General features: G+C 44.3%; 1 protein-coding gene across 1 annotated transcript in view; it reads left to right on the forward strand.

The window, feature by feature from the left end:
• ank3a (ankyrin 3a) overlaps positions 1 to 14,291 on the forward strand; it is a 65,218-nt gene that overhangs the window by 46,325 nt on the left and 4,602 nt on the right. Inside the window, exons 41-47 of the mRNA XM_068741721.1 lie at positions 775 to 7,965; positions 8,794 to 8,868; positions 9,238 to 9,369; positions 9,573 to 9,713; positions 11,833 to 13,246; positions 13,406 to 13,568; positions 13,916 to 13,993. Of these exons, the coding sequence (XP_068597822.1) occupies positions 775 to 7,965; positions 8,794 to 8,868; positions 9,238 to 9,369; positions 9,573 to 9,713; positions 11,833 to 13,246; positions 13,406 to 13,568; positions 13,916 to 13,993 (9,194 nt within the window). The remainder of the gene's footprint in view (positions 1 to 774; positions 7,966 to 8,793; positions 8,869 to 9,237; positions 9,370 to 9,572; positions 9,714 to 11,832; positions 13,247 to 13,405; positions 13,569 to 13,915; positions 13,994 to 14,291) is intronic.

The raw sequence follows: 14,291 nt of genomic DNA on the forward strand, positions 1-14,291 counted from the left end.
TGATTTGCCCTATATGAGGCTACGCTGAGTAGTTTTCTCCAATATTTAATTTTAACCATTTCCATAAATATTGAATTGCATTGCATATTTAAGATCCATAGTCTCGTGTATTATTTCACACAAGTATGAGGTACTCTTTGTTCAGTGTTACTGTTCCAGCCTTGTAGCCTATATCTCAAAAAAGTGTTGTTAACCCTGATCTAATAAACTGAAACATGTCCACAGAGAGGAAAATGTAATATCACTTGAGTAATTGAATAGGCCTAAATTACTAATTAATTGTTTGTGGAGTAAATTACAATGAGGTTGCACTTTACAAACAAACAAGTGAAGCATTTTTAATAATTGGTATACACTTGTGGGGTCATCTCTGGCATTAAAAGTAGTAATAAGATGAAAGTAATAAACATTTGTAAGTCATGTGCGGTAGACAGCAGTGCTGCAAGGAGCTTTAGATTAAGCACCAAAAGTCATTGGAGTTGTATTTTTTTGGTTATCATGTCATTTTTTTGTCTCAACTCTGCCACATGTCAAGCATTTCCTTTTCTATACATTCTATACATCATTGTTAGGTGTACGTTTTCAGTAGTTTCGGATTGTAGATAATTTGCCCTGTAATCTTGAGTTTGTAATATTTCAACTCGCTGCTGTGAATAACTCTGTTTCTGACTGACTCAAATTTCTCTTTCTGGTTTTTATCTTTCATTTCAAATTATTTTGTGTTACTTTTTATGTTTCCTTCCTTATTACATTTTTTTTCAATTATTGTTGAAGAAACAACTGATCGAAGCTCGCCGAGAACACAGTCTCCTAGCTACTCTCACAAACCTGTCTTTTCAACGAGATCTTATCAGGCGTGGTCGCCTGTTGCTGTCGCCGTCCCTGGCCAAACCAAGTCTGGATTTGGCTCACTCTCCAGTTCTTCATCCAACACGCCTTCTGCCTCTCCATTAAAGTCTGTCTGGTCCATCAACTCGGCCTCTCCCATCAAGACCAACATCCCTGGTTCACCCACTTCCTCTGTTAAGTCAGCTAGTGACTTGGCTTCTCCAATTCGATCTTACAGAACCATATCCTCACCTATAAAAACTGTAGTCCCCCAAGTCCATTACTCAGTCCCGGTCACCCCAAGTCCCCTGGCCTCACCAGGGAAAAATGCCCTGGATCCTGTATCTATGAAGGGACTTGTGAGGACCTCTCCTATAACTGCCTCGGGAGGAGGAAGCCCTCTCCTTGAGAGAAATATGACACCACCAGGCTCTCCTAAATCATCTCTGAGTATATTCAGTTCACCTTTGCCATACAAGACTGTCATGGCAGGCTCTAGTGGCACTGTAGCTTCCTCCTCGCCCATAAAAACAGTCCCTGGTCTCTCATCTATTCGTTCATTTGCCTCAGATAGCATGAATCCCGCAAGAACCCTTTTCTCCTCTCTTTCATCACCACTTAAATCAAATTCCCCTCCAAGTGCCGCGGCCCTGATCAATGGAACTGCATCACCTACACAGTTTCGCTCTTTGTCCCCTACATCTATCCCCACAAGCAGTCTCCAAGAGAGGATACAAGCAACTACCAATGCAGCAACTACAAATGTCAATGCAGCCTTTGATGAGGTTGAGAAAACATTCAATTCCTGTTCTGCAGGCTATGGCACCTTGAAGTCCTTGTCATCTTCTGCATCCTCTTCATATCAGTCGATCAGATCATCGGCATCTAATTCCCTTTACACCTCTCTGAGATCCCCTCCAAATCCCACCACTGCTGTAACGTCAAGCACATTCACTGTTCCAGTGTACTCTGTTATTAATGTGCTGCCAGAGCCCCAGTTCAAAAAGTTACCCGAGGTGTCCAAGTCGGCTGCTGCACTTTTGTCCCCACGTAAGAACATGTCCCCTGAGGTGAATGCTCAGTTGCAATCGTCCTTTGCCAGAACGCTTTCCCCTGTCAAAACTTCCCTTTTTTCTACAAGCCTGAAAACAAACGCATCTCCGTTGTCATCGAGCCAAGAGATTCTGAAGGATGTTGCCGAAATGAAAGAGGACTTGATACGAATGTCAGCCATTTTACAAACTGACCCAAATTCCACAGTTAAAGGATTTCCATCTCATTCTCCCAAAGAGGCTAAGATAGAGGATGAGGAGCCATACAGGATTGTAGAGAAAGTAAAGCAAGATTTGGTTAAAGTGAGTGAAATCCTTACTAAAGACGCTGTCAAGGATGGTAGGGTTTCCCTGGCAAGGGCATCTTTGGATGACATACACTTTTCAAAAGTACACGTGGAGCAACCACCAAGCAATTGGAGCTATCCGCCAAGATATGAGACTGTGGTTCCTCAAGCCCAGTCAAAAATAACACCAGATAAAGATTTTAATCTCTCAAATGTTGTTGACTACCTGGTCAGTGATGTTGGTAGCCGTTCTTTTCCCAAAATGCATGACTCAAAGCATAAAGCAGATGAGGGCAAGAGAGAGGGAGAGGGGAACGAGAAGCAGAAGCGTGTCTTAAAACCAACCATAGCAGTACAGGAGCATAAGCTCAAAATGCCACCAACAAACATGCGCTCTTCAACTTCAGACAGAGACATGTATAGAGCAGCAGATGCACTTTTTGGTGGCGACATTGTGCTAGAATCCCCTGATGACATTTCACATGAGCAAGATAAAAGCCCCCTCTCAGACAGTGGCTTTGAGACTAGGAGTGAAAGGACACCCTCTGCCCCACAGAGTGCTGAGGGCATGGGCCCCAAGGTCCTTTTTCAGGATATCCCAGTTCCCCCAGTGATCACTGAGACGAGGACTGAAGTTGTTCATGTAATCAGGAGCTATGAGCCCCCAGACGACAACAAGCAACCTCCCGTAGAGGATTTAAATCCTGTCAAATATATTGATTCAGATTCTAAAGGCCATCTGAATCAAGCTACATCAACTCCAGAACAGAATAAATGCTATTCAATTAATGTCATCCCTGACGAAGATCCAATGGGAAATGGGATGAGGGTAAAGGAGGAAACGCACATCACCACCACCACCAGGATGGTGTATCACAAACCACCTTGCAAAGAAGCAGTGTCGGAAAGGTGCGAGGAAACTATGTCTGTGCATGACATCATGAAGGCTTTTCAGTCAGGCAAGGACCCTTCCAGAGAGCTGGTTGGACTGTTTGAACACAAATCTGGTGGAAATGAGGAAATGTCACAAAGAGTCCTTGAGAACATCAACTCCAAACCAAAAGTTGAAAGAATCATTGAAGTTCACATTGAAAAGGGCAATAAAACGGAACCAACAGAGGTCATCATCAGAGAGAGAAAAAACCACACGGACAAGGACATGTATTACTACTCGGGGAGTAGACTGGACGAGGAGGAGCCAGAGGAAACTCTCCCAGTGTACCATGACTCCCCCAGAATGAACACCCCTATGTCACAAGAGGACGACAGTCGACCTAGTTCAGCCCAACTCATGGCAGATGACTCGTACAAAACACTAAAGCTTCTAAGTCAGCAATCTGTAGAGTACCATGATGATGAATCATCCGAACTTAGGGGAGAATCTTATAATTTTGCAGAGAAAATGTTACACTCTGAGAAATTTGACCAGTCACATTCTGACACAGAGGAGTATCTGAAGGATCGATCTCACTTCCACTCACCAGACAGAAGCAGTCAACTTGAAGGTAGATCAGTTGGCCCAAGGACAGAGTATATTTTTCGGTCATCTAGAAATGTTTTTGACAAATCTGGAAGAATGGCCAATGTTGATGATAACTTTGACAAACTTACACTTCTGCAATATTCCTCTGAACCCGGTAGCCCAAAACAGTCTGTTTGGATGCGTGTGTCAGATGACACACAGAATAAGGAACAAGAACAACTTATGTATGAGGACAGGGTGGACAGGACTGTAAAGGAGGCAGAGGAAAAACTAAGTGAAGTATCTCAATTCTTTCGCGATAAAACAGAGCAGCTCAATGATGAGCTGTCATCTCCAGAAAAGAAATCTCGCAGGTCGGACGTTAGAGAATCACGATCAGGACCCAGTTCTACTCACAGTAGTCCAGAGAGGTCTGCTTATAGGAGTGGGGGCAGTGGGGAAGAGTGGAGCAGAGAACGGCTAAGAGACAGGTTCAACTCCAGTGACAGGAAATGTGCCAGTTTACCGAGCAGCCCAGAGAGGCGAGTCTTGCTACAGTACAGCGATTCAGAGCCAAGGAAACAAGGAGATGTCAAATCACAGGGAAACAAGGGTGAAACCCACAAACCTGTTCAAATGTCCTCATCCAAAGTCAGTGCAGTGAAGCTTAAGTTTGAACAAGAGGCTCAAAGGCAAGATAGGAGTCCTCAGGTAAGCCAAAGTGCAAGTCCTCCTATTAGGAAACTCCAGGAAAGTAAATTACCGGTGTATCAGGTGTTTGCTGGTTCAAACATTCCCAAAACCCCAGGTAGTCCAGGAAATCAGAGATGTGTGAATGAGTCAAATAGTCTTTCACCCAAAAATGACATCGGTGGAAAAGATCAGGACGCGAAAGGGTTATTCAAGACGTGGGAGACCCAAGAGTATGGGAGCTACAAGCCCCAATCTCATAAACTCCCTCTCTCTATAATCCATAACAATACGAAGGATGGGGACAGCAGTGATTCCCAAAAACAAGAAGCCAAAAATAAAATAATCTACACAGAATTTGTTGTCCAAGAAACTCAAAATAGGAATGATGGTCTAAAAAAAAACTTGGAATCACAAATTCCTGTAAGAAAGTTATCTAATTCCTCGGAAAATCACAAATTCCCTAATTTAAAATTAGATGCCTCTGTTGAACTGATTGAGAGAGCAGGTTCTCACATACCTACACTAGGTAGAAATCGATTACATAGCAGCTCTGAATCCAACAAGTCTACTTGTGGCTCATCAGTAGGAAAATCCACAGATTCATTAGACAGTGGCCAATCAAATGTAGTATGTAACGGTGTTGATAGTGACCAAATAGAGTATTTAGAACAAGTAACTCCTGTAGTAGTTGGAGAGCGTTTCAAAGATATTAAACCCTTACCTGTGTATGTTAGCATCCAAGTAGGAAAACAATATGAGAAAGAAACAGCCTCGGGGCAGCTGGCAACATACAAAAAGATTGTGAGCCGTGAGAGTAGGACAGTACAAGAAGCTAGGGGTGCATTTTACACTGTGAAACAGAAGCAGTGTCCATCTCCTCAGGGAAGTCCAGCAGATGACACTCTCGGACAAGTGACTTTCATGGACAGCTCTGGTAAAGAGGGAGTGAGTCTGACCTCGAGAGCAACTGACTCTGTTATAGGCTTCATGCCCAACATGCCAAACCCCATCTCAGAAGAGTCGGAGGAAGAAGAAGGGAAAACTTTAATCTATAAAGTGCCTGTGAAAGAAAAAAATTATCAGGTTTCCTCTGAGAAACTAAATAAAAAACAGGGTACAGAGAGCCATAAGCAAAAGAGAGTGGCTTATATAGAGTTTCCACCTCCCCCTCCTTTGGAGGCAGATCAGCGTGACCCTGAGAAAAAGGGCTCATGCGCATCATCTGAGGCCGAGACGGAGATGATGGAGGTGAACCTCCAAGAGGAACACGATAGGCACCTCTTAGCTGAGCCTATCATCAGGGTGCAACCTCCATCCCCTGTTCCCCCTGGAGCTGATAAAAGTGACTCTAGTGATGATGAGTCTGTTTTCTATCCTATCCCTGTCAAAAAGTACACCTTTAAAATGAAAGAAGAGGGTGATAAATGCTCAAAAGACACACAAAATGAGAAAAATGGGAATAAGGAGCCCGGATTTAATGGAGTTGTAAAGGGGGATGACGCTGACTTTGAACAAAATGGCAATGACCAGTCAATCACAGACTGTTCCATCGCTACCACTGCTGAGTTCTCCCATGACACAGATGCCACTGAAATAGACTCTTTGGATGGGTATGATCTTCAGGATGAGGACGACGGACTGAGTGAGGACCCAAAAACTTCTAGTTTGTCCATTGATGGGAAAATAAATGACCGTTCGTTTAGTCTGTCAAAACTTGAAGTGATAGTGGAGGAGAAATGCGAGGAAGGGGGGGACAATGGAAAAACGAAAAGCAGCAAATCTTCCATTAAAAGCAGTGGTGATGAAAAAGATTACACTCTTGAAGGAAGACATCCAGAAAGGCAGGGCTTTGAAGAGAACTACTTCGGCTCTCAACTTGAAGAGGAACTGAATTCAACCTTTAAAACTGTTGCCACCAAAGGCTTGGATTTTGACCCCTGGTCCACCAAAGGTGGAGAGAATGAGGACGTTTTTGAGTCCAAAACAAAGGAAGACGACCCTAAACCGTTTGGTTTATCGGTGGAGGACAAATCACAGGCTACAACACCTGATACAACTCCTGCTCGAACACCGACTGATGAGAGCACACCAACTAGTGAGCCTAACCCCTTCCCTTTCCACGAAGGGAAGATGTTTGAGATGACACGCAGTGGTGCTATTGACATGAGCAAGAGGGACTTTGTTGAAGAGAGGCTTCAGTTTTTCCAGATTGGTGAGCATTCCTCTGACCCTAAAACAGGGGAGAAGGGGAGAGGGGGAAAGATCCTTGGGGTAATTTCCTCTCAATCAAAAACAGGGGAAAGGGCAAATGTAGATGGGATGATGAAGGTTACAGATACGACCACAGACAGCAGCACTGCACTAACAACACCAGCAACGGCGGCCAAAGGCAGCCCTGCACAGGCCGGCAGTGACACCGAAGCCACCAACTATGAAGCCATAGCTGAGGCTGCCTCCCCATGCACAATCACAGCCTCTAAGGTTGATCCCAAATTACGCACTCCTATTAAGATGGGCATAGCTGCCTCTATAACTGTGAAAAGAGACTCAGGGGATTTTGCAGATTGTAAAGCTGCAGTGTCAGAGGGTCAGTTGGAGCCTGAAAACATCAGTGTAGCGGGTCAATGTACAGCAGGCCAATCGCGCAGACATACTGAACCTAAATTGGAGAGAAGAGATTACCCCTCAGAAAACTGTAACAACAACAATAACCTTGAGTCCTCCAGCGTCCAGGCCAACTACATTCAGTGTGGTAGTGTGGTGTTTAATTTGCAATCTTCCTCTGAGCCCACTCTTCAAAAAGCTAGCAGGATAGAAACGTTGTGCTCTAGGGAACTAGAAGAGAGAGTCGAAGTGAACGACAGCAATCAAGAGCAGGAGACGAAAAGCGACACAGTTAAAGAAACTGAAGTGAAGCAGCCCAAGTCAAGGCTTCCAGTTAAAGCATCAGGGTGGACATTTCACACGCAGGGGAGAGCCATAGGCAAACAGAAGCCCAAGCGAGCGGTGATGGTTGAGGTCAAGAAAAGGGGAGAGCCAGCCATAGCCAAAGTAGAGCCCAGGTCTAGAATACCAGTCAAGGATGTTAAAAAGAGTAGTCCTGTTGCCCCAGCTAGCTCACTTGTTTCCGTCAGGAATACCTCACAGCCAGCAAGGGCATTAGGCAAGGACAGGGCAGCCATACAGTTGCCCTCAAGGCTGCCACTGAAGGACAGGCATGTCAGCAATGTCACAATTGAGGGAGCCTGTAGACAGGACAGACAAGAGAATCCTATCGAGGTTTGTAAGCGCACCATCGAATACTTTAAAGACATTAGCGGGGAGACGCTAAAGTTGGTGGACCGCCTATCAGACGAGGAGAAAAAGACGCAGAAAGAGCAGTCGGAGGAAGACAGCACCTCCCGGAGCACCTCTCTGTCGGACGCCTCCCAGCCTTCCCAGCCCTCCCAGCCCTCCCGCTCATCCAGGTCTGGTAGAGGTTCGAGGGCTGAGGCCGGGGCCGCGTCCGTAAGGACAAAGGTGGCGACGACGGACAGGGCCTCCGGCAGTGAGCGAAGCAGAAGGAGTAGGAGGACGGGTGTGAAGGAGGGCAGTCAGGGACTCACAGGGTCTCGAACGCCTCCCATCGCGGAGATCAAGCCTAGTTTGTAAAACTTTCACACTATGTTTAAAATACATTTATATATCTTTTATATATGTCACTTGTTGCATGACATCGTTGTGATCGTGTAATGTTGACTGGAATGCCTGTGCAGTGTTTACACATTCTCTTTAGAACGGTAGCTGTCATTTACATTTCTTTTTTGTCATTGATTTACTGTGTTCTGTATTGTCCTTGTTGCAAGATTCTCTTTACACTCTTCCCCTCTTTCTACCCTTTGATTAGCAGTGTGAGCATGCCAGTAGTAGCGACTGGTCCACTGACGCAACCAGTCCCTTCCTGATCTGTCTGTCTGTCTCTCTGTCTTTGCAGGGTGGCTAAGTTGTAGTAAATATCTAGCATTGGAAGAAAAGAAAAAATACTCAACACATCTTTTCATATTTACGTTATAAATTCGAACATAGACCTTTCCACCCTAGTTGTTTGTTTTTTTTTAGAACTGTGAGTCTGCTGTTGAGAGTCATGTTATTCTTTGTTTTATGTCGTTCTCATGACAGTTACTGCCTGCTTAGAGGATGCATACCACAAACACAGAGCACCACTTACTCAGTGAACATGTTTAAGTTGTCCATAATGTCTCTAATGTGAAATGTCTTTTTCTTGCCATCATGGGGAAATTCTTACATTTATAGTACAGAAACATTCTAAACATTGAAATGTAAATATTTTTTATACACTACATTGGGTAATGCCACTAATTAATGCTGATGAATAGGTGGCCAGAAAAGGACAATTTTTACATGTGTGTTTTTCTCTTACATTCGTATAAGGTAAATGTATTTGATGACTCATTGTCCTCTGTCTTTCCAGGTCCCCAAAGTCCTTGTGAACGAACAGATCTGCGCATGGCCATTGTCGCAGACCACCTGGGATTAAGTTGGACGGGTGAGAAATATAGTGGTTTGCTCTTGCCCTCTCTTAATGTTCATCTATTTTCTTTCTGTCAGGCCTCATCACTCTGAAAAACTGTCATTTACTGCCATCTTCAGGCTAACAGAACTACTTCCTACTAGTCGACAAGGAAGCTGTGCTATTAAAATGTAACCCTGAATGGAAGGAGCTGAAGATGATTTATTAAAGACATTTATTAAAGACATAAAAGATTGGTCATTTGTGGCATACAAGGAATATTATGATTTGATTTTAATTATCGATATAGCAAAATACAAGTATGCAATGCAATGTGTGTGTTTGAGCTGAAAGTAACAAGAAAATACAATGAAGTCTGAACATTTGTGTCTGTGTACGTTACAGAGTTGGCTCGGGAAATGAACTTCACAGTGGATGAGATCAACCATGTAAGACTAGAGAACCCAAACTCCCTCACGGCACAGAGCTTTATGCTACTGAAGAAGTGGGTCAGTCGAGAAGGGAAAAATGCCACAAGTAAGACTATTTTTATATTTTATATTAACTTTTTGGCTTCATTTCTCTATGCCATTTATCTACCGGTACTTTCTGTTGTTCTAGTTGTTTCTGTTCTTAATTGAAAATGGAAGATTACCTTCTATTATATGTATATATATTTTAGTCAAATACTTTTTCTCAAGTGACTCATTCATTTTTTTTGTTTGATGTTTTTTCCACAGCGGATGCCTTAACTGCAGTGTTGACCAAAGTCAATCGGATGGATATTGTGACTTTACTGGAGGGCCCAATATTTGACTATGGTAACATTTCAGGCACAAGATGTTTTGCCGATGATAACGTTTTCCGGGATCAGGCTGATGGTAAAGTTTAGCTCTGTCTAGCTGATCTCTTACCTCTCCCTGCTACCTTTTGTTGTGCTTAGTGCATGTATTAAATATATGTAATCCCAATGCAAATCAAATTGATTTGCAGTTAGAGTTGGATATGTTTAGACAACTGGCTCTCACTATTACCAACATGCATTCCTGGTTTCCACGCTGCACAGTTTATGCATCATTAAAATAATTTTAAGATTATATTTAAAACTTTAATCCCTCGTACTTTTCATTCACTTTATCGCCATGTTTTTAATAGATTTTGCTTTTCCATTTACAGTGATTTGAATTTGCCTCAATTAGAAACGGGTCTTACTTGTGTAGAATATTTCTACATTATTGTGTCACAATAGTGTATCCAGTTGTCACAAATGAGCACTATCCACCATAAGCTTCCATTCTAAGTGCATGTTGCATGCTACAAATTGCTTTGTATGTTTTCCGTTATGTTTAGTTGAAATGAAATAACCCCGTTGAGTCGGCTTTCTTCTAGTCCTCCTCCAGTTCTTCTGAGCCTTCCTTGAATAGATGAGAAAATCTCATCTGTGAATCCAAACTACCGCCTCCTCTTCCTGTTCCTCTCACCTCCCGACAGCAGTATCAACTGCTGATAACAGCACAGCTCTTGAGAAACTAAGAGTCATGTGTCGTTCTTATCTGGATGTACTCTTGCATCATCCATCCCATCACCTCCCCATGTGCCTCAGTCATTTGATTTATTCATTGCTTTGTCATGCCAGTATCTTTCGCAATAAGTAATCTGTTGTTGTCTCTTTTCTTTCTTTATCTTTTGTGCTTTTTTCCATTATCCATTTCCCATAGTTTGCATAATTATCCCTTTAACGCCCAGAAGCACGGAAGGTGCTTTAGTCCGGCAAACACGCAGCCCTTTCTTTTCAACGCTGAGCCCAACACTCCCACCCAGTCCGCTCACAGCCGCAGTGCCAGTTACCCGCCGTTCCATACACCGTTCTCCAAGTTACGAGTCCTCCGTTTCACTCAAAGACTTGGCTCCTACAGCACCATTTCATCAGTCGCAGTTCAACTTTCATACCCTTCCTTCCCCAAGCGTCATTCCTCATTGCCTCCCTGGACGCCCTCGTCGGTCTCCTCCTGCATTCCCACCTTCCCCAGTCTCCCTCATCACTTCACCCTTACCTTCTCCGTCTCTTAACTCTCTGCCACACATTACTTCTTCAGCTATGTCTGTTCCGTCCTCTCCCAAATCTCCTGAGACCTCAGCCACACTCGCTATGCTGACACCAAACGCTTTACAGACAGAACCAAACTCCTCCTCTTTGTCTGGATATATCTCTGACCTGTCTTCTTGTCGTGTTGCTCTCGTTGAAAAGGAAACCACACCTACCGATCCCGCCCAAGGACCCACGTCTATAAGCCCCAGCCAATCTGAATCCACCACTTTACCTGTTTCCCCCATGCCCTCCTCACCCGCCTGCTCGCGCCCTGTCTCCCCTCTCTCCCTGTCCATTATTACTCCCATTTCTCCCTCTGGATCCCGCTGTCCAAGCCCCAGTCCTGCCTCCCCTCCACTCCGTTCCCTGTCTCCTTGTCCTGATCGACACTGTACTTGTGTGCTCTCTGTGCCCCCACCTCCCACTCAAGGCCACACTGAACCTTCCACAATGGAAATATTAATTTAGCATGCCCTGTCCTTTATCTTGTTCCATTTACTTCCCTATTCCCTCTATCAATGTTCTCATGTGAGCATGTAACAGATCTCCAAAGATATCTGATTACATCACTAACGTGTCCCAATTTCATTGGCTTGCCTCGACTCAACTGATAAATCAACATTCACTGAAATCAATCAAATGCTGATAAATATGACATAGATTTTACTGCCCATCCTTATATGTAAACTATGTTTGACATTTGACAGCATATGATTGATTTTACACTCTCATATTTTTGGATGTGCATTAACTGCTGCCATCTTATTGAATGGTTGTCTGAGTACATGCTTTACACTTTAGCCTTGTTGTCTATGTCATATTCTGTGTGTGTGTGTGTGTGTGATGCATTATATTCTTTGGTGGCTTGCGTCTGTGTGTATGTCTCTACATTGTCATCCTGTCACCTACAGATTATCAGAGCATTCTAGCCGAGCTGCAGTCCCCTGCTACACTGCACTCTGACCCCAACTTCCTGGAGCCTGAACTCCCCATCACCCCCAACCCTTACCTAGCCCACCACCAGCACCACCATTGCTCAGAACCAGACACGCCTTTACTAGATGAACCCCAGCCTCATCCCATTATCCGGAGGGTGGGAGTTGAGCCTGAACACGGGGCGCCAGATGGTCCCCCTAGGAGTCCTCCTAGACCCTTGGACCTCATCCTGGGTGTTGCAGGCTTTGAATTCCCTGATCCTGTTCCTTCTGAGGTCAGAAAGCCCCACATTGCTCTGAATGACCAGCTACTTTTGAGCGAAGAGGAAGACAGGTCTAGTCAAGAAATGGAGCTGAGCCACAAGCCGAGGTCACACTCCCTCCCCGCGATGGGTCAGTCAGACATCGACATGGCTTACTCCTTCTCTTCTCCTTCACTCTCACCTGTGTCATCCATAACCCCTTCATCACCTGACGTAGCACAAATGGGTGGTGGAGGTGTGCAAATGGGTACCACAAATGGGGTACAGGAGGATGTAGGTTTAAGAAAGAGGAACATGGAAGTGAGAGAAGAAACAGAGAAGGTTGATGACACGGCTGCACCAGCGTTAGCAGAGGGGAAAATATTTGTGGAAAAGTGGATAGAGCAGGATTTAATTCAAAATGTGAAAAGGAAGTGTCAGATGATAATACAAGATAGGTCCAAGATGGAGGTAGAACATATTTTGTTGGATGAAGCAGCTGCAGCAGACCAGAAAGATATGTTGAATGAGCAGCTCGTCTTTATTCAACGTGGGAACGAGGTGGAAGAGGCTGGAGACGAGCGGAATCTGTCCGAGGACCGACATAACCTGATAGAAATTGAGCATGAATTGGAAAAAGACAATAGAATAGAAGCAAAGGCCATCAAAGAGTACATTCATGAAACAGCTGAGGCTCAGGAAGCCAGCCGGGAGGAGAACACAGATGGAGAACGGTGTTCTGAAAAAGGGTTGCGTGGCAAGGCACAACACATTTGTGGGACATCAGTGGGGGACGGGGCGGCCAGTGGCCAGGTCGGAGCTCAGCGCTCATCTCAGCATTGGGCTGAGGCTTTTGGAGAACATCGGCTCAGTAATTCTGGATCCAACAAAGAGAGAGGCAATGAAGACACGGAAGAGGCATTAGGGTCTCTGTTGGAGGCCGTGAACACCGAGGAAGGCTCGGGGGAGACGGAGGAGGACAAGCAGGTGGCTGAGACCAGTCATGCAGAGCTTCTGGATGAGGTTGAACAGGCAGAAAAAGAAGTGTGTTCCCTTTCAGGTTGGCACAGTGATTCATCCAGTGTCAATGTGGAACCACCAACGCCAGGTCGCAGTGTTAGCTCAGACCTGCTTGACAGGCGGGAAAGGTAAAAGGTTTTTCTTTTATTTCGAATGACTTTGAACAGAATCTCTGAAAAAGCATAAAGCCTCAGAAACTGCTTGCTGCTGCTACTGCTCTCCATATGGATGTCTTTTTCTCACTTCTCCTAAAACTGCACTCTAATTATTCACTTCTCACCCAACAGCCAGGAGAACTCCAGTGACTCCATCACTTCCTCATCTAGAGGAGAATCGGGGAGGCCCCGACAGAACTGCGACAACTCAAAGCACTCACCTCAGGACGCCTCATCGGAATCTTTGAATGGCAGAAAGGACGAAGGAGCACTGGTGTCAGAGAAAAAAGTCCAGGTAATAATATTACAAGCGTTAAAGATAGAATCAAATACAATTTAACAGTTGTGGAACATGATCTCTGGTTTTTGTAACTACTAATGGATAATATTCCATTGTGATTAATGGAGGTCTCTCTCTCTCTCTCTCAACAATTGCCCCTCGGGGATAAATAAAGTATTTTGAATTGAATTGAATTGAATTGACTTGAATCTCCATTCCAGGTCTCTCTTTTTCTTGATTCATCAACCCATGGTGTTCAGTTTCCCAAAAGACATCAACAAAATGTCTTAAATTGTTATTTTTATTAACACTCTATGTGCTGTTTATTTAAAAAAAAAACGTTATAATGCCCTCCTCAACAGCTGGCCAGTGTAGATTCTGGTTCAGAGGAGGAACAAACTGTAACGACTAGAATCTTCAGACGGCGTCTCATTTTGAAGGTATCCTGAAAGCCCGGTTCGGAAGCTGGACTGAGCTTTGGTGTGGGTTGGTTTAGGCTTGTCCGTCTGTTGTGCGTTGTAGTACTCTTGCTTGGTGTACTAATACGTGTAACTCGCTTGGTGTGCTCATACGTATGTTTATTGTGTGTTTTGAGTCTGTCACAGTACATTGTACCGGTACTTTATACCATGGCGTTTACATTGGGCGATGAAAGACTAACCTAGGGCTCTTTTTGGGTGCTATTTTGGTGTGGTGATATTGTAGGATTGTTTAATTGTGCTTGAATCAGCCATTTGT

Source organism: Brachionichthys hirsutus, chromosome 7 (assembly GCF_040956055.1).
Source record: "Brachionichthys hirsutus isolate HB-005 chromosome 7, CSIRO-AGI_Bhir_v1, whole genome shotgun sequence".
Lineage (NCBI taxonomy): Eukaryota > Metazoa > Chordata > Actinopteri > Lophiiformes > Brachionichthyidae > Brachionichthys > Brachionichthys hirsutus.